Genomic DNA, 25,017 nt, shown 5'->3' with positions numbered 1-25,017 from the left:
AATGGGTCGCCCTCTTTGGCAGGGCTGTTGTGAGAACGTGGACTTGGCATGCACCCTGGTCTCCTTATCCGGGAAGGCCAAACGCCGGAGACTCCATCTTCGGCTGACCATAACCTGCCATGCGCGTGACCCTCCCATCCCTCCCTGAGCTGGGCTGGGCAGCGTTCAACATTCAACACAGCCAAGCGTTCTAGAGTGCCCATAGTGTGCCAGGCTCTGTCCCAGCTCCAGAGGAGACTGAGAGTGGGTGGAGGACTAGATTCCTTAGCACTGGGGAAGCTGTCACCTCTGCGGTGCCACCTCTGCCACAGGGCACCCAAGATTTGGTGGCACCGGTGTCAGTCCCTGGCTCAGACACAGGACAAGGGAGGGGCTTTGGGACTTCTCTACTACAGACAGAGGAAGCTAACGGTACCTGACATGAGGGCAAGCCCCCACCACGCCCCTGGGGAAAGTGGGGGTCAGGGGGGAAGCGAGGAAAGTGTGTATCTAGTTCCATGATGTAGCAGCAACAAGCATGTTGGCCCTATTTGTTCCCTGGGCCCAACTCCCCAGTCACCCCCCGCTCTGGGCCCCGGACCAGGTGCCGGTAGGTCCTGGGACAGTGCTGACGGTAGAGGCGCTCCGCCAGCGTGTTGCTGCCCCGCACCACGCCCTTGCCCTCCCGGTTCATGTAGTTCCACAGGTGCAGCGCGTAGGAGCCGTTGAAGCTCGGCTCCTCCGGGGCCCACACCTCGTAGTAGCGCCTCCACTCGGGGAAGGGGATGGGGTAGAACCTCCGGGGGTGCAGGAAGGACACGTCCACACACCGGAGGTCGCCCAGCTCCCGCCGGAAGTCCTCGAGCCTGCACCACACCCTCAGCATCCTGGTCATGAGGTCCGGGCCCTGGCGGCCCCAGACCCCGGAGTCGTAGTGCTCCACGAAGTTCTCCATGCACCGCCACAGGAAGGCGTGGCGCGCGCCGAAGCCGAACGCCCCGTTGCTGGAGTACCGGGAGGCCTGCGCCGCCAGGAAGTTCCCCGCGGGGACCGGCCTGATGGAGATGACGTCCGTGTCCAGGTACACGCCCCCGAACTTCCAGATGACGGCCAGGCGGGCCGCGTCCGAGCTGACGTGCAGCCAGTGGCTCTCTGCGCTGGCGTTGACCTGCAGGAGCAGGTGCAATCAGCCCCAGCGGGGTGTGTGTGTGTGTGTGTGTGTGTGCAGGGGTGCGGGGTGGGTTTGCAGCAAGAGACTAGGCAAAATTGGGCTTTTTGGCAAATAGATTTTTGGGAAGCTGGCCTGCTGGCCCTCCCCAGCTGCCCTGGCACATTGGGTCATCCCGAATAGCTGGCCCCAGCTATCCTGAGGTGGTCTCACTGGGCCAGGACAAACCACACCAGTCCCCTCTCCCCCCACCAAGGGTCACTAGACACTAGCCCTGGTGTATGATTAGTTTGTGAAAAGTGAATGATGTAGCACCTCCCCAAACAATTTAAACTGAGGTTTCTCTTCCCACGGAGCAAAAAACGCAGCTTAGGTGGTGTTCGTTGTTGAGCCCAGGTGTGGGGAGGCGGGGGCCAGAGCCAGCAGGCTGCCTGGTCTCGTACAGTCCTGGAGCGCCCCCTAGCGGGAGAGCACGGAGAGCCGCAGGGACCCAGCCTGCCGCTGGCCAGGGCCGCGCTAGTCCTGTCACCTATTATATTTGTTAGAAACCCTGTGCCGGCGACTGCAGATAACAGCTCAGTCTGGTGGGTCGCTCCACCTCCTGCTCATGGCACCAATTTGAGATTTCCTGGCTCTTCAGGGGAAGAGATGGGAGCGCTGGGATCTACTAGCAAAGTCACATGAGGCAATCCCCTTTACCCCTTCCTTCCCCCTACACACACACACACACACACACACACACACACACACACTCACACTCACTCAGGCCTGTCACTTAGTCTACAAAACCTCTCCAGCTGACAACAACTAGGGGCAGGTGTGTCCCTCACCCAGGAAAGCCCCAGAGGGACCAGGCAGGTGGCACAGTTTTCCTCTTGTAAATAAGTACTGTCGTGGGCTGAATAATGGCCACACGAAGATACCAGGTCCTAAGCCCTGGGACCTATAGCTGCTTCCTCCTGGAGAAAGGGGTCTTTGCAGATGTGCTACATTGGGCGGGTTAAGATGGAGAGATTGTCCTGGAATACCCTAAATGCAATCGTAAGTGTCCTTTATAGTCAGGTTGATGGAGAGTTCACACACACAGGAAAGGGGATGTGAAGACGGAGGTAGAGGCTGGAGTGACCAGCTCCACGGGAAGGAGTGTTTTCTAGAGCCCCCCGCACCCTGGGCGGAATGGGCCCTGCCTGCACCCTGATACCCACCCAGTGATAATGGTTTGGGATCCCTGGCCTCCACAACTGGAGGCAATATATTTCCATTCCCTTACGTCACCAAGTTTGTGGCATTTTATCACACAGCCTTAGGAAATCAACACAAGTACCTTCATAAATGGCCTCAATCCTGCCTCTTGACCTGCAAAAAAAATCTAAAGTATTGCCTTTCTGGCCCTTTAAGGAGAAAATACTTTCTAACATTTGGTCTAGCCCAGTGGTCTGCAAACTCATTAGTCAACAGAGCCAAATATCAACAGTACAATCATTGAAATTTCTTTTGAGAGCCAAATTTTTTTAAACTTAAGCTTCTTCTAATGCCACTTCTTCAAAATAGATTTGCCCAGGCCGTGGTATTTTGTGGAAGAGCCACACTCGAGGGGCCAGAGAGCCGCCGTTTGCTGACCACGGGTCTAGCCTATGATTACAGGTTAGATAGGACTTCATATAGTAAGTAAATGTTATTATTTTTATGTCATATTTCAGTAGCTTTTCAAAAATTAATTTTATAAAATTAACATATTTTCATCACTGAATTCACTCCCAATTCATACTAAAACACTTACTATTTGTGTGTGTGTGTTTTTTCTTCAGGTCTTTTTCTTCCAAATAGATTGGGGGAGGGGAGTTGCATAGCTAAAATAATCTTACATTATAATGCAAGAGTATTTAATTTTATGTTGTAGCCTTCATAAGGTGGCACCATTTAAAACTCCATAATGGAATCATTGAATGATTCCAGGTTCTCATGAGAGAAATACTTAATTGAAATATTATTTCCTTATTTTGTTATTTTACTAAGATGAAGATTATAAACTTCTGAGATTTCCAGGAGTTTCTTGATCATTCTATATAATAAAAGCCTAATATGGAAATCGATCGAACAGTGGAATGACTGGTCACTGTGATGCACACTGACCACCTGGGGGCAGATGCTCAATGCAGGAGCTGCCTCCAGCCCACAGGCCCCAGGCCAGCCAAGGCAAGTGCCAGTGGGGGCCCCAATCCCCACGCCGATTGCTCCACAGAGAGAGGCGGCAAGCCGAGGTGGCAGGGGGCAGGGCCAGCAAGCGGGCAGCACCAGGCTGGCCAAGGTGTTACCAGCAGAGGCCCCCTGATCGCCCCGCTGGTCACCTCACAGATCAGCCCTGTTCGCCAGCCAGGCCTAGGAATCCCACCCATGCACAAATTTCATGCATTGGGCCTCTAAAATCTTAACATAACCCAATCTTATACAGAGTACCCCACCCGATCCCTTTTGAATTTTCTATTTACATAATTTTCAAGTGAAATCTTGCCTAGTTTCCTCTGAATGTGCAAAAATAGTTTAACATGGATGGGTTTAAAACTGGCAGGGAAAAATAAGAAGTATAAACAGCTAGAAAAAAATACAGAAACTCATTCCATCAAGAATGGAACCTAGATACTAAGATACACAGCTAGAAGCAAAAGGCAGCAGGAACAGGTAAGTAACTTGTGGTCTCTCCCAATTACTTGAATCAGAGCTCAATCCAGGCAAGAGTTAAAGGATCCACCTGACTGGTGTGGCTCAGTGGTTGAACATTGACTCATGAACCAGGAGGTCACGGTTCCACTCCAGTCAGAGAACATGCCTGGGTTGTGGGATCAGTCCCCAGTAGGAGGCATGCAGGAGGCAGCCGATCAATAATCCTCTCTCATCATTCTCTCTCTCTCTCTCTCTCTCTCTCTCTCTCTCTCTCTCTCTTTCTCTCTCTCTCTCTCTCCCCTCCCCCTTCTTCTCTCTAAAAATCAAAAAAACGTATAGTATTTTAAAAATAATAAAAGAGTTAAAAGCTCTAGGTTCTAGTCCTGTCTCTCACACTGAGTCCTTACCCTCAATTTACCCTTCTATAGAATGAGTAGGTTGTCTGTGGTCCCTCCCAACACGGGCATTCTAAGATTCTCTGAACACTTACTTGAGTGTACCATGAAGACAATGGTGTGTCTTCAAACAGGCTTTTCATATCCAAAGGGACGAGGAAAACATTGTCTATTGCCGAGAGGAGGGAAAAGGCTGGGTACGTGGAGTTTGGGGGCAGCGGCGTGGAACTGCTGAGACCCTTCATGAAGAACACCACCGGCTGCTCAGGGTAAACCCTGGCGGCGGACTCCACAGCGCAGGAGACCAGCGGGGACGGCTCCATCCTCTCCGAGGTCTCTAGGAACACGATGCTGCGTCCCTTGCCCAGCAGGGCTTCCAGCCCCTGCTGGGACTTGTCGGGGGGCAGGCAGGAGAAGAGGCAGCTGGACTTCAGGGTGAGCTGGAAGAGGAAGCCACAGGAGAGCATCAGCATGACCAACAGGGAGAGCTGGAGCTCCCTCAGCATGTCTCTCTTCTGGCCGCTCCTGGAAGTCAACACAATTCATTAAAAGCCACATCCACAAAAACGGACAAACATAGCACCCGCATAAACAATAAAAGAGCATCACTTCTAAGCTTAGATTTTTTTTTTAAATCCCACATGAAATATCAACAAATCAAGTCATGCAGTATTCAAAAGAAAAATACATCAACTGGAGTTTAACTGAGGAATTTAGGGTGATTCAAAATGGGGGAGGGGGAATCCTTCAGTAACAGAAAACTATTAATCACATGTACTAGCTTATAGATTAAAGAAGAAAAGCTGCATGATCATTTTGGTGAATAGATGCCAAGAACAGGATACGATTCTGTTCAACAGAAGGTGGGAGGCAGCAGATCAATGATCCTCTTCTAAGTCTAAGCAAAACAATAAAACAAGAAAAAAGAATGTCTGCTATGAATTCTAGAAAGGATGAGGCAAAGACATCACTAGTTATAGAAAATATAATTGCCCACCTAAAAAATTCAAGAAAATTTACTAAGAAACTAATAGAATTAAGAAGAAAATTAACCAGGGAAGCAATCTGAAGTCTAGAGTTAAAGAACTTGCCAAGATCACACAGCTAGCAGAGCCTCTAATTTGGGTTTGACTATCCCTGTAGGACCCCCTTCTCCATAAACATTAGCTCTAACTCCAGGCGAGCAGATCTCACTTTTTCAATGGTCTATTTCTCCCATTACATATGACTCTTTTAGAAAATGCAAAGCCAATGGATCAGAACTTACCTTCTTGCCTGGAACTAGTTAGCCAAAGTCAAGTCTCGGCAATGACCACAAGTTTTTCCTGCTATACTTTTTGATAAATCACTACCTAATCTTCCAACTCAACAACCGAGGGAAGTAAACCATTGGCCAAAGATTAACACTAAACACAAGTTCTCAGAAAGCTCCTCCCTTTAGTAAGTTCCCCCAAACACAGAGACTTGGGGACAATAAAGGGTTCACACAATTTTTCAGGTGACCCACACACTAATCCTGCCTATTTGTGAATTTATCGGTCAGGGGGGTGGGGAGAGATAGGGGAGGTGTTTATAGGGTGACAGCTTCATCTGAAGAAAGCTGAAGACAGCCCTGAAGCTAAAAGATATTGCACCTGAGCAGTGTAGTTTCGATCCAAATCATGAGCAGAGACTTGGGAAAGTTTCATCACCAGACAACCCTGTAATTTGGGTCAAACTTTGCAAACACAGGTTTGAGTAGAAGAAGTCCATCACCACCAATAAGCAATGGACAACCCTGGTAATCCAAGGTCCTGATGATTGGAACCAGAGTTTATTAGCCACAGTTACAGTGGCTTCAGGAAGGATCCTTTGCCCTGAGGTCCCCCTTGTGAGGTATAGCTTCCTCCAAGTCTCACAAGGTCAAGTTCATCGCCCTCTGCTGATGTGTCACCCACCTCTCCGAAGAGTCACTCTCCTGTAGTCTGTGCCCCAAAGCTCAGTGAAACCATCCTCACTCAGAGCCTTCTCTCAGCCATGAACAACTACCCACAGTTCCCCTTGGATGCTCTGGTGTAAACTGGGGTGTCCCCTCCTGAGCAGACATTGAATCTGGACATAGCAGGTCCTGCATCAAGGGAGGTAAAGCTCTCCACTCATCAATAGTTTCTTGTTGTTTAGCACTTTTCAGGAACAGCTCTCAGAGTCTGTATACACATCTTTTGCCTTTGAAGCTGAATTTCTTCTCTGGACCTCATCACGTCTAGGCTCAGGGTAACTTGGCATCTTTCCAAAGTCCCCTCAGCATTGGATGGATGGGTTGTTTTTCCTTCTGGAGGGTGGAGGAGGGGAGAGCCGAGCTCCTGCTCCCCCTCTGGCATAACTAGAGGGATCCCTTTGTAGAGTGACACATGCCTAGCACCTGCATTTCTGGTGGGTCAGGTATCCAGTGCCTCCCACCATCTGCACAATGGCCAAGACCAGTGGTCGGCAAACTGCGGCTTGTGAGCCACCTGCGGCTCTTTGGCCCCTTGAGTTTTTAGCAAAGGCCAGCTTAGGGGTACCCTAATTAAGTTAACAACAATGTACTTACCTATATAGTTTAAGTTTAAAAAATTAGGCTCTCAAAAGAAATTTCAACCGTTGTCCTGTTGACATTTGGCTCTGTTGACTCATGAGTTTGCCGACCACTGGCCAAGACCATTGAAGAAGTGGTGAAGGCAGCGGTCAGTCAAGTAGTTGGTGGTCTTTGTCACAGGGGTGAAGGCGAGCACTAGCGATACAGTGAAATCCTAAACACGGAAAGTAGGACCTATCTGACCAAGAACCATGCAGATGGAAAGAAGACTAAGCTTAGAATCATGCCTCCACCCACCACAGGCTGAGGGCACCAGGGCAAGTCCCAAAACTGCTCTGAGCCTCGGCTCCTTTGTTCATGTGAGAAATAACTGACCACAGGCACGTTGTGAGGGTGAAGGACTCTGTAAACTGAAGAAGCAACTCTCACTTTTAAAAAATATGTTTTTATTAATTTCAGAGAGGAAGGGAGAGGGATAGCTAGAAAGATCAATGATGAGAGAGAATCATTGATCAACTGCCTCCTGCATGCCTCACACTGGGGATCGAGCCCACAACTCGGGTGTGTGCCTTGACTGGGAATAGAAACTTGACCTCCTGATTTATAGGTCGACATTCAACCACTGAGCCACACCAGCCAGACCAGCAACTCTCACTTTTCATCAAGGAAATCAGGAGAAAATGAAACACTATTACTGTAGATGGTATTTGACTCCCTGATGACAAACATTAAATTGTTATTTTCAGATGAGTGAGAACTATTTCCCTGAGAACCTTTAAGAAGGAATCCTGGTCGCTGTGTGGGAGTTGATGAGACCTGCACAGAAGCCAGCAGTCAGGGGCCTTTTGGGGATCACAGCCTGATGTCCTTCCTGAGTGTTTCTGAAGAGACCTCCTGTCACCTGAGCCACTCTGCCAGGAACGCCCAGGGCCCCCAGATCATCCCTTCAGCCTTCCCTATGGTGGAAACAGAACTGCCTTCCCTTCCATCTGCTCCCCTTCCCGCCTTATCTGGCCTGTAACACACGGACTTTCTGTCAGTCTGAGCAGATGCCATGGCAGCAGCTCCTAACCTGGACTCCACAGGTCCCTAGAGTAGGGGTGTCGAACTCAATCAGAGAAGGGGCCAAAATCTAAAATCCAGCCTAAATCGCGGGCCGAATGGTTTACTGAACAGTCATAAACTGTCATTGTGATGGAAAAGCAGCGGAGTGCAGTGATGACAGCGCGGTGCGGGCCACATTGCAAGGCCTGGCGGGACGGATTTGGCCCGCGGGCCTTGAGTTTGACACATGTGCCCTAGAGGCTCCCAGGACAGGCTTTGGGGACCCTGGGGCCATATCTGCACCAGTCCCTTTGCCCTGAATGCCACCAATGCACAGCTCTTACATAGTACCTGCCTAAGGAATGTCCCTGCTCTTTGATGCTCCATGACATGAACTGTTCAGAATTCCTCCAAATGTCTTCCCCTGCAATGATAGGCTTGTTCCGACCAGCCAAGCAACCCCGGGGAGAGGTATTTGAGAGATGTGCAATGGATGGGTCTGGACAAGCTGGTGTAAGCCACATATGTATCCGATGTTGTCTACTTTCCCAAAAGTTTTGGCCTCCTATGAGAGTTCCTGCTTCCTCCAGTCTAATGTGAGCCAGGCTTGGTCAGTACAATGGACTATGGAGCCTGGGTTAATTGCTACTGACAGATAAGACCTTAGGAACGGTGGAGTGATGTAGCCCCAAATAAATGGACAGAATGAGGGCAAAACCTCTGAATCCAGTGGGTTGTTTTTTTTACATTCAATTATCCCAGTATTTTCTTTATTTTACAAAACTCTTCTTTGGATGTTAGGAGCTAGTCTGAGGAAAGTTGGTACACAGAAAACCTTGGAATCAGAGCTGAGATTTCTCCAACCTCCAGCCCCATGGATAACCTCTGATAAACTCAGTTGGGGAAACTTCAGTGTTTGGGCCCACACTCCCTCTGCTATAAAGGACTCACTGTATCAAGAAGGAAGTTAAAGGAATTTTAACACAAACTGTTTGTTAACTGAATTACACTTGAAAAGCGCACCTCTTAATTCTGTAGCTTCTTTGAACTCTGGTTTATCCTAAGAGGGAAATATTCGAGCCAACAATACTTGCTTTATTTACTTTGGAACCCTTGGAACCACAGTTCCGGTTTTTAACATATTTGTTAAGCAAGTGGGACTGATAAAACTGTTAAAGCATTCCGCTATTAACAGTGCAAAACCAATACAGAGTGATATCTTATCAACATGGTCAATTTCTGCCTTGGCCGGGTAGCTCAAGGTTAGAGCATCCTTCTGATATACCAAGGTTGTAGGTTTAATCCCCGGTCAGGACACATACAAGAATCCACCAAGGAATGCATAAGTAAAACAACAAATAGATGTTTCTTTCTCCCCGCCCCCCTTCCTCTTTCTCTCTAATCAATGAAACTATCGCCAATTCCTTTCATCACTGTTCTAAAGCTGGAAGGAAGACTGGAGACCTGGGTTCCGTTCACTGTGGAGTGAGAGAGAATCCAAAGCCTATCACTTGGGAACCCCTGTGAGAATAACTGAGGGTTATGGACAAGTGACACTATCAACACTAAATCCTGAAAAAACAATTTTTAATTGAAAATCTGTGAATTCAGGCCAGCATAAAATCCCCAGGTCCCATGACAATATTTTAAACTGTTCTGCATGTCTAATGGTTCTAGCCTCGCATTTCTGACAATAGTGCTTTTGTTCTCCACTCTGCCTTACCCGTCAAACATGCTCCTGTGTACAAAACCTTGCATAGCGATCAGGAAGGTATTGCTGGGTTTGTTCTGGAAATTACTGTGCTCACACGTGTCATTTTCCCCGTTTTTAAGTTTACTTGCAGATAAGGGGAAGGATGGGGGTAAGGGCAGGGAGATAAGGGAAAACAGTTGTTCTCAGTACAGACACTACCCTTTCAGGCCGAAGAACAGGGTCTGCAAGATGCATGCACTACACAGCAGCTCCAGTTGTAGAGCAGAGGGCTGTGTGAACAAGCTTTGCTTTCAAGCTCTGTAAGTCAGTGTTTAGTCTCTTTGTTCTGTAAGGAACTGGAAACATCTCAGAGCCACCTGTGCCACGTGGCAGGGAACTTTGTAAAACCTGAGTGGCTGTGAGAATGAGCAGTATACTATGTGGCTGAAAGAAACCGCTGTGGACCGAATGTTTGTGCCCCCACCACCATCACCACCACCAAAATTGGGAGGATGAAGCCCTGAACCCCAAGGTAATGGTATTTGGAGGTGTGGCCTTTCTGAGGTCATCAGGTTTGGATGATATCATGAAGGAGGCATTCTTACAAGAGAGGAAGACAAAGATCTCTCTCTCCACAAGCGTTCATCACAGAAAGGCCAGGTGAGGACCCAGAAGGAAGGCAGCTATCTACAAACCAGGAAGAGGGTCCTCTCCAGGAACCCCATCTTCACCTTGATCTTGGACTTCACAGTTCCAGAACTACAAGCAATAGGGGTCTGTTGATTAAGCAGTCCATCTGCAGTATTTTGTTATAGCAGCCCCAGCTAAGACAGTAGCCCCCCAGTAAGCCTCTTCTCTTTAACCTCCTCCAAGTTTGTGTTGAAAACAATGAAAGTGAATAGAATCTGTCTTCAAAATAAGGGTACTCAATCTAGTAAAGACATGAAATTTTAATATGTTTGTATATGAAATATACAAGGGCCTAAGGGCAAAGTCAATTCTCTATATAATTTCATTATTACAAAGTTAAGTCTTGAGTCAAAAAACCCAATTCTAAAAATATGGTCTTAAAAATCACATATCTGTATATACAAGAAGACAATAAACACTCTCATGCTCCATCGTCATCATCAACTGCAGCATAGATGGCTTGATTCCTCCTCTTAATTTTCTTTCTTTGTTCGGGTACAGACTCATCACTCAGCCTTTTCCCTGGCGCACTGGTTAAGTCCGTCCCATCTTCAGACTCCACAGCCTCGCCAGGTTTCCCCTCTCTGCCAACTGGGGAACCCGATGTGTCATCAGAAGAAACAAACATGGAACCTGGCAGGGTCCTGACATCAGAGAAGCTTGCAGAAAAGTCAGAGGCCTGGTCAGAAGAAGGTTCTAGGGATGTTGTATTCATGTCACTATGTGCACTTACAAAACTATCTTCCTCTTCCTCTTCTTCGTCTTCCTCTAACACTATTTCATCTGGATTAGCAGAGGACAGGGCAGAGGTGTCTGTGTTATATTCACTGGGCTCCTCTCCAGAGTCATTGCTGCCCCCTTCATCCTGCTCTTCACATTCACCACTCAAGTGGTGTTCTTCCTTGGCCTTCTGAAGACTGACATTAATGTCTGTGATGCCAAGTTTGGCACAAAACTCAGTGGTCTGAGGGTTAATCCTGTGAACCAACTGCATTTGTGTCTGTGGCTTGCTTGGGTCATAACAAGCAGCAGTCAAGCTAAAGTTAGATGGAACTTTGAGGTCACGATTCAAAATTTCCAATACTTCATTCATAGCTTCTTCTGTTGGACTATAATCCCACCTATAAAAGTCCAAAACAATGGTCTTTTATACATCATTGGCCCCAGACAATAAATGATTAAATCTAACTATGAACGTCAGGTAAAAGGATAAGAAATAAATGATCATCTAAATTCCATTTAGTAAAATTACAGTTAATTTAACAAAGGACCATCTCAAAATAAAAACAATTCATAGAAAAAGCTGTCCGTTCAACCTAAAGCAAGTATAAGTTATTTTGATGTGAACCAAATCTCCACCGTATTAGTTTTGTGCACATTTAATTACTTATACACTTATTTGGGTTGGTACTCAACAGTCCATTTTCTTGTTAACCCTGAATTATTCTTACACTCATTAACAGGTGTGTTTTTCTCTTAATAATAATAATAAAAAAAAAAAAACCTTGCAAGCATGGTGAGAGCAAGTCCTAAATAAGGTCAAGCTTACCTTGTATGCAGGCCATTATTTTCAGGCATATTCCACAGGCGTGCAGTTACATTAATAAGATTGTTTGTAGCCCTGAGAATAGTGAGCCATTCAATATCATACTCTAAGTAATCAGGAGCACCGGGGTCATGATCTATTTCTATTACCTAGAGAAACAAATTGGTAATTTTAACAAATACATATCTATTTTTAATGTCTAAGGATTTCAATGTAACAATGAAAGTTACTAAAAGGAATTTAATTTAATAGCCTAAAAATATTAATGTAAATATTCCCAAAGAATTCTCAGGCTATATATATTACAAAATACACAAATAATTTAGAAAACAAAAAATAAAATGTCTTCTTAATCACTGGAAGAGTAAAACTACATTGAAGAGTTATTTCACTGTCTTCTTACCTGAAGAAAGTCTCTATGTGGTAAGCATTTGTCCAAGGCTAAAAATTTGGTTGCTTTGGCAGTCTCTCCTTCATCCTTGGCCTAAACCATGATTTAAGAAAGAATGTTTGAACATCAGACAATTCATACATTGCATGGGATGGAAACAATCTTTGTTACACAAAGTTGTGGGTCAAAGGAACAACAGTTACTTTCCCAAAGATCTACCCTCACTTGTGCAACAATGGGCACTTAAACTCTCTGGCTTTCATTTCTTACATTCGTACACAAGTCAAAGTAGAACCTAATGGTGATGATGATAATGTTAAATCAAAGCACTGAACACATATATGAAGACATATAATGAAAGGATTCAAGATAACAGAAGAGCTTAAAAAATAAACTGGCAGAGTTAAAAGCACACAATTTTTAGGAGAAATCATAGAGGAAAACCGTCACTACCTTGAGTTAGGGAAAGATTTCTTAGAGACAACATCAAAGGTAGATGCGATATACCCATAGAATGAAATACTATTCAACAATAAAAATGAATAAAACACAGATACATGCTATAACATAAATGAACCTCAAAAATAAGCAAATAGAAGCCAGATGCTAAAGACTATATATTTATGATTACATTTATATGAAAGGTTCAGAAAGGGCAAAGCCATAGACACAAAGCAGGTTAGTGGTTGCCTGGGGCTGAGGATGAGAACAAGGACTGACATCAAACACACACAAAGGATCTTTCCAGATGATGGAAATACTAAAAAACTGGATTATGTGATGTGTGCACACACACACACAAAAAAAAATCACTGAATTATACACTTGAATGAATTTTATGTAAATTATACACCAATAAAGCTTTTTGTTGTTAATTCTTACCCAAGGATATTTTTTCCATTGACTTTAGAGAGAGTGAGAGGGAGGATGGAAGGGAGAGGAAAGAAATATGGATGTAAGAGAGATACATTGATTGGTTGCTTCCTGCACTTACCCCGACCAGGGCCGAGGATTGAACCTGCAACCCTTCACTGGGTTGAAGACTGACACTCTAACCCACATGTGTCAAACACAAGGACGGCGGGCCAAATCCATCCCGCCAGGCCTTGTAATGTGGCCCGCACTGCGCTGTCATCACTGCACTCTGCTGCGTTTCCATCACAATGACAGTTTATGACTGTTCAGTAAACCATTCGGCCCGCGATTTAGGCTGGATTTTAGATTTTGGCCCCTTCTCTGACTGAGTTCGACACCCCTACTCTAACCACTGGGCACCACCATCCAGGACACCAATAAAGCTTTTTTTTGAAAAGTGACTTGTCAAACAGAAATATAGAAGGGGTCACAAATAAGAAGGTCATATTAAAAACAGTAAAAAAGTGACTCACTGAAAACAGTAAGGCACCTGGAGGAAAAGATTCAAGGAAACAAGCTATGGGATGTCCTGCTGCAGACCAGGTATCAACCTTCAGTGCTGAAGAGGGACTCAGAGAGGTGGAAGGCACAGAGGTTACAGACTATCCTGGCTGCAGGGCAGTTCTGAAGAAAGGTGATCTTTGGGGCTGGTGAAGGGGCTAAGAGAGAACACCGGCAAAGTCAGAGGAGCTTGAGGAGCCAAGGAAAAGGGAACGAATATGTTGTTAATACTGAGGTAAAAGTCCCTGGTTGACAACAGAAGATGCAGTGGGGAAAGGTAGCAAATCAGATACTTCAATAAAAATCCAAGCATGTGAGGAGCCCTGAGAGACAGAAGAGAGTAACTCAAATGTGAAAAAGGTGACTGAACCCGACTGGCAAGGCTCAGTGGTTGAGCTTTGACCTATGAATCAGGTCAGTTTGATTTCCAGGCAGGGCACATGCCCAGGTTGAGGGCTTGATCTCCAGTGGGGGACATACAGGAGGCCGCCAATCGATTATCTCTCATCATTGATGTTTCTATTCCTCTCCCTTCCCCTCTGAAATCAATAAATATATATATATTTTTTTAAGAAAAGAAAGAAAAGGCAACTGATATAAAAATAAATGACGAGGACTTGGGAAAATGAAAGGAGAAACTGGTCTCTTATTTAGGTCTGCAGAGCTAAAGTGGACCTCTACCACTGAAAAGTGTTTGGTCAAGCAAGATTGGGAAGCACTGTAAACCCCATCCCACTCTTGAAGTAAGGCAATGCCCAGTAATTAATACGTTCAAGACTCAGAAATTCTATAGAAGCCTCCAAGGACTCCTAACTTTGTGAACCAAGCATCTTCTAAATATTTTCCTTTGGAAACATTTTATGGGAAAGTCAGTTTAGTCTGAATCGGAGGTGAAACAAAGAACCACGTATTTCCATAAAAATCTAATCATAGGTATATATTTATTCTCTGCCTTCTATTAAGCACTCCCACCATGCCAATTACCCAAGGCAAACTTAGACTCATCCTAGATTCCCTCCTCCTTCCATCACCAAATCCTGATGATTCTACTTCCAAAATCTCTCTAGACCCTTGGTTCTCAACCTTTCTAATGCCACAACCCTTTAATACAGTTCCTCATGTTGTGGTGACCCCCAACCATAAAATTATTTTTGTTGCTACTTCATAACTGTAATTTTGCTGCTGTTCATGAATCGTAATGTAAATATCTGTGTTTTCCGATGGTCTTAGGTGACCCTGCTAGCAGTTGCTGTAGAGCCTAAGACCATCGGAAAACACAGATATTTACATTATGATTCATAACAGTAGCAAAATTAGTTATGAAGTAGCAACGAAAATAATTTTATGGTTGGGGGTCACCATACATGATGAACTGTGTTAAAGGGCCGCGGCATTAAAAAGGTTGAGAACCACTGCTCTAGACTCTGCTTTATTCTGTGTCCCTTTTTTGCCTTAGGTTACCATCTCATCTTTTGCTTAAAGAACCTCCTGTACTTCCTATTTTGTATCACTCCAATCCATCTGCAAAACTAGCCAAACTAATCTTTCAAAAATGAAAATCTGTATTTCATCACCCTCCAACTTTCCCCACTACCTCTGGCTAACACCTAAACTCCAGAGCACGGCACTATGACCTCGCCTCAGCATCTATCCTCCACCATGGGAACGAGCTGCAATCCCCCAGAGGCGCCCTGTTCTCAGCCTCTGGCCTTGGCACACATGGGTCCCTCCTCATAGATGATCTCATAGTCTACTTCTTCCTGCACCAGCAATTCCTTCGGAAAAGCCTCTCTTGCTTCATCTCTCTGCCCACATAGTCTGGCTTAGGTGTTCCCACAGTGCCCTAGGACTTTTTGTCACAAACTTATTACACTCTTTTATCATTGCTTGCTTACTTATCTCTTCCCCAGATTGGATTCTGAAAGTTACCTTTCATTTCTTTCTCTAACTTTACAACTGTTTCAACAGTGGGTAGCCCACTGATGTTCAATAAGTGTTTGTTAAATGAAGGAATAAATACTGTGTTTTCTACCTGATGCTGCATCAAGGCTGCAAACTTCACGTGAAGGTGTGCGGAAAACCAGTAAGTTGGTTTTAAGTGCTCTAGAAGCTCTGAGGCAGCAGGACTTCCTAAGGTGTTATTTTCCACTTCTTGTCGGAAAAAAGATTTAGTCTTAAGAAGTTGCTTCTTATTTCCATAATGGTATATACTTCTTGGCCAATCATGAGATAAGAATATGTCCATAGGCTGCTTCAGCTTTAACAGGAAAAAACAAAACAACAACAACAACAAAAAACCTCTTAAAAACAGATTAACCACAAGCAAATGCCCTTCCTTCTCTCCCCTGACACATACCATTCATCCACTTAGATCTCTGGATTTTTGTGTAAATCGTTCTAAGGATCTTCAAGTAAGGAAGTCACAGAAACACTAACCTATTCACTCACCTATTTCTCCCTGCCTCACAAACCATTCTTATTTCCCAGCAAGGCATGTTAACAGAGACACACTTTGATTAGACTGCCAATCAGCTATGGTCTTTTGCATCGGGTTTCTAAAATATGTAATAACCACTGTGCTTTTCCCATTTTGGTAAACAAACCACTGTTTTACGATCCAGAGACACCACATTTCATAAGACATCTAATGTAAATGATACAGTAAACCTAAATAAATAGTCCACTATTTTCCTAATGGACTCATAGAATATACCAAAAATACTCTGTTTACTACGTAAGTCACATTAGAAGTATTTAAGGTGGCTGTTCTTCATGGGGAACACAAAATACAGTCCATACTTTACTTATCCCATACTTGGAAAACTAAATTTAAATAACAAGTAAGTGTTCAAGACAATACAAACTATAAGAAAGATATGACTGAATAACTGGTATGGGAAATACATGCAATGAAAATTCAGTTAAGCCCTGGGCGGTGTGGCTCAGTTGGTTGGAGCACTGTCCTGTGCACAGAAAGGTTACTGGTACAATTCCCCATCAGGGAACAAATCTAGACGGCAGGTTCGATCCCAGGTCAGGACAAGTACATGAGGCAACCGATTGATGTTTCTCCCTCTTAAAAAAAAATAAATAAATAAAAATAAAAAAAAAAATCAGTAAACTATATCCTCGGGTGAGGATTAAAAATGTTTTTTTCAGTGAAATATGATGACTTTAAACTAGAACACTGGTTGGGAAGTAGTATCGAACCTGGGTCTCAAGGACTGGTAGGAGTTAGACTGGTGAAAAGGAAAAAACATTCAAAGTAAGAAACTGTTATGAGTAGGGCATCGAATGCGTGCAAGCATCCTATGCTTCCATAGAGGCTGTGTGGTATAGTGGGAAGGGCCTGCGTTCTCTCAGACAGGCTCTGCCACTTAACTACTTGGGAGATCTTGGGTAGGTCGCTTATCATCTGAGTCTTGGCCTCTCATTCTCAATCTGACAGAATTAGAGTGGCGAAAATATGAAATATGTCGTGTGAAAACTGCTTAGCCCAGTGCCAGGCACTGAAATAGTTCTCAAACAAAAACCTAGCTTCACCTATTCTCCAGATACCACTTTCATGATTTTCCCATATCTTCTGTCATCTTTACTGTTATTTATTTTCTACTTAATACCATTCTTTAAAATATTATAATATTTTCTTTCGCCAAAACCAGTTTAGCTCAGTGGATAGAGCGTCGGCCTTTGGACTGAAAGGTCCCAGGTTCGATTCCAGTCAAGGGCATGTACCTTGGTTGCGGGCACATCCCCAGTAGGGGGCGTGCAAGAGGCAGCTGATTGATGTTTCTCTCTCATCAATGTTTCTAACTCTCTATCCCTCTCTCTTCCTCTCTGTAAAATATCAATAAAATATATTTTTTTAAAATTAAAAAATATATTATAATATTTTCTTTAAAGTATCACTTTATTCCAATATATTTTAGCCTTAGCATAATATCTGAAATCATGAGTTGAATGTTTTATTTTTACTCACTAAAAAAATTTATTACCATAAGAATTTTTTTAATGTTCATCTGTGAACTTCCTAAAAACAACTCAAATCCAAATTTTAGAAATACTGAATTATGCTCTTCTTGAAAGTAATATACCAAAATGATCAAACACATTTTGGTACAGAATTACTTTAACACTTTTTCATGCCTGCCATATTGTACTTTTTACATACCTGTTTTAATTTATACACTTCAACATTTCTCACATGATATATACTCCTTATTGTAGCTGAATTATAAGGAGGGCACTCAAAATGACCTTAAATTGAAGGAGAGAAATAAGCTGTATTCAACACCTTTAAATATTGCAAATTATATAAATAGATACACATACTTCCCTACAACTAGTGTCTGCTATGAATGCTTTTGGTTCTTAAAGTTTAAAAAAAAAAAAAAAAAAAGACTGCTCTTTATATGTTGATATATTCAGTTACTAAATGATCACAAACTATGAATCTAAATTTGGGGACCTGTAGTTTTTAAAATGAAATTATATTTAATTTGGAAGCACATTGTTTATTCACATAGTTTTAAAAAATACCTCCGGAAAGGTTAGAAGACAACGTGTTCCTCCTAGAGAATAGATCAGTGGATGCCTTGGCTGGTGGGAGCAGGGATTAACTACAAATAGGCACAACACTCTCAGGGGTGATAGAAATGGTCTAAATCTGGATGGTGGTAAAATCTGGATGCATAACTCTATAAATTTACTAAAACCATCGAATGGTATACCTGCAATGGTCTATAAATTCTATCGCAATGAAACTGCCAAAACAATGGAGGGGGGTCCCTCCTGTTCCTTCCCCGCCATCAGGAACACTACCTAGAGGCAGCTAGCGTTAATCAGGTTTTAGAATTTCATTTTAGGGGTATCATCTATGCATAGAACATGTCATCTATTTCTTTATCCTCCCTTTTTTTTTTTTTTTTTTTTTTTTTTTACATAAATGGCTGTATACTTTATACATGTTCTGTGCCTTGTTTCTTCACTTCACTTATTTTGGAGTACTTTTCAAATTAGTTACATATAGAACTACTTCTTTTTCCTTTTCTTTACTTTTTTAAAGGCGTCATAGCATTAAACTGCATAGTTATATCATGGTATATTGAACTAGTTCCTAACCTTTGCTACTACAAACAAAGCTGAAATCAATAAATTTGCATATATCATTTTGCATATGCAAAATATCCCTAGAGACACGTTGCTAGCAGTAGAACTCCTGGGTTAGAGTACTTTTAGAATTTGCAGATATTACCAATTGTCCCTCTGAAGAGTGGTTCCACTTTGCATGCACATCTGCCATGTAGGAGACGGCTTACTTTTAATGTCCATGCCAACAGTTTATAATCATAGAGAGCAGGGCACAGGCCACAAACTTGTGACTTAACAGTTATATTGAGGATAGTTTTAGCTGCCCAGCTTAATACAAGAAATTTTAAAATAAAATATGAATACAAGCTATTCCTTTAATTTTAAAATCAAGGTATAATTCACTCAGATATTGTAGGGTGAATAAGTGCAGTGTGGTATATAGATGATCCTTGAACAACACAAGTTTGAACTGCTTTCATGTCCACTTACAGATGATTTTATTTTCAACAAATCCCTGTACTGTTTCTGATATGCAGTTGGGAATATACGGATGTTGATTATCAACTGTATGCATTGATAACACCATTTTACATAGGGGAATAGAACGTCCATGGATTTGGTATCCACAACATGTGTGTGTGGCGGGGAGGGGGATTGTCCTGGAACCAATCCCTCACAAATACCAGGGGACAGCTTAAGTTTTGAGGAAGTCAAACTTACATGTGGATTTTTTTTTACCATGCAGGAGTTAGAGGCTCTAACATCTGCGTTGTTCAAGGATCAACTGTACTTATGCAATGGAATACTATTCATAAACTAAAATGAATGTATTAGAGTTATATGTATCAACATGAATTTCAAAAACATAAAAGAAGCAAGTTGCAGAAAGACACATGCAAAATGACACATTTATATGAAGTTTAAAACATGTTATATAACATACTACTTAAAGCTATTATTGTACAAACACAGTAATGAGATAAAATAATCAAGTGAATGATAAACACCAAATTCAGAACAGTGACTACCTGATGAGGAAAGGGAGGATAAAAAGAGAGGAATGGGACTGAGGACTGACAATAATGAGTTTCAATTGTATCTATATTGTTTTATTTCTTTAAAAAAATCAAAATGAGCCCTGACCGGTGTGGCTCAGTGGATAGAGGGGTGGACTGAGGGGTCCGCCTGTGGACTGAGGGGTCCCAGGTTCGATTCGGGTCAAGGGCATGTGCCTTGGTTGAGGACACATCCCCAGTGGGGAGTGTGCAGGAGGCAGCTGATGAATGTTTCTCTCTCATCAATGTTTCTCTCTATCCCTCTCCCTTCCTCTCTGTGAAAATCAATAAAATATATTTTTTTAAAAGAATCAAAATGAAAAGTGGCAAGAATACTAAGTCTTGATGAAACTTGATGTGGCTACACAGATAATACATTCTATGTCCTCTATATTTCCATAGGCATAAAATATTTCATAATATAAACTTAAGAATAAATTAGTTCATAGAAGAAATCCAATGAAAACGGCAAACTATATATTACGCTTAAGTTACTCTGGGGCATGCAAGTTTTAAAGTTTAAAAACAGTCAGGACAACAATACCTTTTCGATAGTCATGAGATTTGAAGATACCAGAGATTCCACCAATCCTTACACCTCGGTATTTTACCACACCTGCCAAACCTGAGAAATTACAGTTAAATAAGATTACTATAGGCAAAAGCAATCTCTACTAACTGACTGAACAGTTTCCAGGCCTAAAATTCCATGAAGTACTAAAATTATTTGAAAATAAAGTATCATGATAAGGTTACTCTTTTCATAGTAATATGCCAAAAATAGACTGAGGAGGCAAGGCCTAAAAGCAAGTCAGTCAAGAAATTAAGCAGAAATGAAAAAAAAAAAAAAAAATGAGATAGATGAGCTTAGAGGGAAATAGACAAAATTGGGTACCTAATGGAATACGAGGGTGTGGTGTGAGAATAGGCAAAAAGTGTCGTATGATGGATTTATATGATATATAAAGTCATATATATGATATATGAAGTCAGCACATATAAGGTATAAAGAACCTGCAGTTTCTATATTTCATTTCTAAACTGACCATCTTCAAAAAATTTCACTTTCTCATAATATTGCACTTGTCAAAAGCGAATCAATCAGTAATGAACTAGAAAATTTAAATATCTGTGGTTTTCAGAAAAAAGGACTATAGAGTTTAAAGGGGCTAACATTGAACCTGAATCTAACCAAGTCTAAATCTAAATGCAGGTTACAGGCAATGCAGAGGACAAAAGGAACACATTAAACAACTCAATAGCTAAATCCAGAATGCAGGAAATCCTACAAGAAAATTTCCCATTTTCTTCAACAAATAAACGGCATGGCCGAAACCGGTTTGGCTCAGTGGATAGAGAGTCAGCCTGCGGACTGAAAGGTCCCAGGTTCGATTCCGGTCAATGGCATGTACCTTGGTTGCGGGTACATCTCCAGTAGGGGGTGTGCAAGAGGCAGCTGATCGATGATTTTCTCTCATCGATGTTTCTAAATCTCTATTCCTCTCTGTAAAAAACATCAATAAAACATATTTTTTTAAAAAATAAAAATTAAAATAAAATAAAATAAATAAATGGCATGGGGGTAGGAAGGAAAGAGATGAAAGGAACAGCTAGCTAGAGTCTAAGAGACTTTAGTATCATGACAATGAAATGCATGGACCTTGTTTGGATCCTATTGAACAAATCAGTTGTAAAACAGACAGCTTTGTGAGGATCAGGGAAATCTAAACATGAATGAGGCAACAGAGAATAAAAAATTACTGCTACTTTAGTTAGGTTTAACAATGGTACTGCAGTTGTGGGTATTTTTTAAAATCCTTATCACTTAAAAAATATGTACTGAGTGTTTACAGGTAAAATAATATCATGGCTTGAATTTGCTTTAAAATAACTTCAGTCAACTTCTCCCACCAAAAAAGTTTAGGGGTGGGTGGGTTGAAATAAGGATGGCAGAATAATTGTGGTTGAAACTAGTTAATAGGTATGGAGATTCATTATTCAGAAATACCCAGCTTTTCCAAAGTTTGTGTTACACAATTTCACTTTTATGACAGACCTACAGAACTGGAGCCTTTTTCTCTCCAGAGTGCCTGTTTTCACTAACTGAAAGAAAGCCAAAGAAGATTCTTGCTTTAATGAAAATAGGTGAAAGCCAAAATAGCTTGTTTTGTAGCCTGCATCCAAAGCAGGAACAGTGGCCCCACCAAGCCCCTTCCCTAGGAGCTACCACATAGCTCTGAACTGTGTCTGAGCATCTGTGCTTTATCTCGATTTATTTTGTGCATCTATTAGCTAGATGTGTCCGAAGGTAGCACAAAAACCTAACAGAGCTTGTAAAGGAGTTATACTTAACAAAAACTGGATATAATTAAACCTGTTGGTATGATTTAGAAGGTTATTTCCTAGGTCTGGGAATACTCAAAATTTATGCATGTAAATTAATGGTAATTGGTAGGACCCTGGCCAGTTAGCTCAGTTGGTTAGAGCATTAGCCAGATAAGCCATGGTTGCCGGTTCAATCCCCAGTAGGGGCACATACAAGAATTAACTAATGGATGCATAAATAAGTAAAATGAGAAATCTGTCTGTCTGTCTGTCTGTCTGTCTCTCTCTCTCTCTCAAATCAATAACTAAAAAAAAAAATTTTTCTAACGTTACCACAGCATTGGTGATTTTTTTAAAAATATATTTTATTGATTTTTTACAGAGAGGAGGAAAGAGGGATAGAGAGTTGGAAACATCGATGAGAGAGAAACATCGATCAGCTGCCTCTTGCACACCCCCCACCGGGGATTCGCCCACAACCAAGGTACATGCCCTTGCCAGGAATCGAACCCGGGACCTTTCAGTCCACAGGCGGACGATCTACCACTGAGCCAAACCGGTTTTGGCGCCTTGGTGATTTTTAAATTACTGGTAATTGCTTATTTGCTTTACACAATTTCCCCTTATGAAAGTGTTCATAGGAATGCTCTACATTCCAATACTGAGGAAAACCTGTACTATTCTCTAGTTTGTGTATGTTTAACAATTTCCAATAACAAGTTCACATTTTTTTCATTTAATAAAAAGGGGAGGGGGGGATAAAGGAATTACAAGTAGTATGTAAGTTCTTTGCAGTTTTACTATCTACTGCTTAAAACACTAGATGAAGCATGGACATATTTTCATGAATACCTATTCAAATTAAGAGACATTCTCAAAACACCATGTATCTGAAGATGCTGGCCAACTGGTATACAAATTTTAAAAGGCTTTTCCATCCCATCAAACTGAGAACGTACCCACAGACACATACCTAAATAATAAATGTTTGGTGCTACCCAGCCACCGTAGGGTAACTCTTGCAAATGATTTGAGGCTTCGTGGTTTCCCCCAATGAAGACTGTGAGAACAGGGGCCTTCTTCTCTCCGGAGTAATACCTGGAACATAAGAGCACAGCTGTCCGTTGGCACAGCAGAAACGAGGCATGGAGAAAAGCAATCAGGGGCGCCTGTACAATTAGACACGGCAGAAGACCAAAACAAGGTCCTGAAGGAAAAAAACCTGAGCTCATCCCTTAAAGTTTAAAAAGCAATTTCCAAACAAACTGCCCACGCTCTTGTCAAGTAGATCATTGTCTTAACCACTAGGCTGGACACCTGAAAACTAATACAAAATAATACTTAACGTAAACTGTGAATGAAAAATAAAACAAAGCATTGTTTAAAGTGTCTACTACTATCCTTGTTCTTAAGAACGAAGGGCTGCACCTCGCGTTTCAGGTGCAGAGAGGTCAAGATCAAGATCAAGAACATGCCGAAACCGGTTTGGCTAAGAGGATAGAGCGTCAGTCTGCGGACTGAAAGGTCCCGGGTTCATTCCGGTCAAGGGCATGTACCTGGGTTGCGGGCACATCCCCAGCGGGAAGTGTGCAGGAGGCAGCTGATCGATGTTTCACTCCCATCTCTCTCATCGATGTTTCTAACTCTCTATATCTCTCCCTTCCTCTCTGTAAAAAATCAATAAAATATACTTTAAAAAAAAAAAAAAGATCAAGAACGTTGTCAGTTCTCAGCTTCTAGAACCTGGATTAGCGCGGAGCAGGGCGCCTCATGAAAACTCCAGGATCCCGGCGTCCACCGGAGTGCCGGAATCCCATCAAGTACAAGCAGGTTAACCTTTCAGCCTCTTCCTTCAGGTGTCTATCCTCAGGCTGCGACCCCTCCCGAAACAGATCGATCACACAGGGGAAGAGAGGGAAGTGACATTTCCTGGAGGCCCGCCAGGTCCTAGAGACACGCGGCGTGAACGAAGAAGACGGACACTTAAGACGGAGGGACTCACGCCCAGCCCAGCTTCCTCCCGCCGCGGGTCCGGGGCCGCGCCTCACCGGTAGAAGGTCTGCATGTGGCGGTACTTGGGGGGCACGGCCATGCAGCGCAGGTCCGCCTCGTTGCGCACCGCCTGGAAGTCGCCGCAGCACAGCAGCAGGTCGATGGGCCCCGCGCCGCGCCGCTCCGCCAGCGCCAGCGTCTCGTAGATCTTGTCCAGCTCCCCGTGGCAGCAGCCGGCCACGGCCACCCGCATCCTGCCGGGCCCGGGGCGGGGGCGCGCTGCCCGCAACCCCCTAGCGCGGAGCGAGCCCCGATCGAAGAGCCGAAGCCCGACGGATCGATCGCTCGGCTCCCTCCCGCCAACGTGAACTGAGCCGCCACCTTGTCCAGGCGCCTGAAATATATTTCACTTCCGGTTCCAAATCTCGCGAGAGATGAGACGGGATTAACCCGAGAATTCCCAGGAGTTTTTGGAAAGGATTAAGGTCACTAAGTCTGAGCGGTCTGATTAGCTTTTTTCATTTGATATTTAATCTAATAAAAACCATTATAATAAGGTGACCAGACGTCCCGCTTTTGGCGAGAAAGTCCCGATTTTTAACAATTTGTCCCGAGTCCCGCGGCGTTTTTAAAAAAGTCCCGATTTTTGGAAACAATTGTTAACAATTTGTCCCGAGTCCCGCGGCGTTTTTAAAAAAAGTCCCGATTTTTGGAAACAATTGTTAAAAACAATTTGGACAAATTGTTAAAAATCGGGACTGTCCTGCCAAAAGCGGGACATCTGGTCGCCTTACACTAGTCCCTCCTCCACCCCACCACCTCCATCCTGTCCCGCAATCACCAGGCTGTCGTCCACACAGTTGTCCCTTTGCGTGGGCTTTTGGTTTCTTTTTTTTTCTTTTTCTTTTTTTCTCAATTCCTCCACCCCGCCCCAACCGCTGTCAGCCAGCTCTCTAGGAGTCTGTCATTATTTTGCTTGTTAGTTCATTTTGTTCATTAGAGTCCCCAAATGAG

General features: G+C 43.2%; 1 protein-coding gene across 7 annotated transcripts; it reads right to left on the bottom strand.

Moving 5' to 3' along the window:
- Window positions 1-482: 482 nt before the first annotated feature.
- On the bottom strand, window positions 483-24,514 carry DBR1 (debranching RNA lariats 1). Of its 7 annotated transcripts, XM_036431347.2 has the most exons (9): window positions 24,060-24,509; window positions 22,985-23,109; window positions 20,231-20,311; window positions 17,712-17,797; window positions 15,573-15,797; window positions 12,137-12,217; window positions 11,737-11,882; window positions 4,299-4,728; window positions 483-1,147 (listed from the first exon to the last, which is right to left on the bottom strand). In XM_036431347.2, the coding sequence occupies exons 1-9, from the start codon at window positions 24,254-24,256 to the stop codon at window positions 527-529; spliced, it is 1,992 nt and encodes a 663-aa protein (XP_036287240.1). In that variant the 5' UTR covers window positions 24,257-24,509; the 3' UTR covers window positions 483-526. The 7 variants fall into 7 exon arrangements, with proteins under 7 accessions (XP_036287240.1, XP_036287242.1, XP_036287244.1 ...); XM_036431349.2 differs by lacking the exon at window positions 15,573-15,797 and having other exon boundaries at window positions 24,060-24,514; XM_036431350.2 differs by lacking the exons at window positions 483-1,147; window positions 4,299-4,728 and adding an exon at window positions 10,430-11,308 and having other exon boundaries at window positions 24,060-24,482.
- Between the last annotated feature and the right edge of the window lie 503 nt (window positions 24,515-25,017).

This window comes from Pipistrellus kuhlii, unplaced genomic scaffold, assembly GCF_014108245.1.
Source record: "Pipistrellus kuhlii isolate mPipKuh1 unplaced genomic scaffold, mPipKuh1.p scaffold_m20_p_11, whole genome shotgun sequence".
In the NCBI taxonomy this organism is placed as follows: Eukaryota; Metazoa; Chordata; class Mammalia; order Chiroptera; family Vespertilionidae; genus Pipistrellus; species Pipistrellus kuhlii.
The sequence above is the reverse complement of the archived record's forward strand: the minus strand, read 5'-3'. Positions and strand labels throughout refer to the sequence as shown.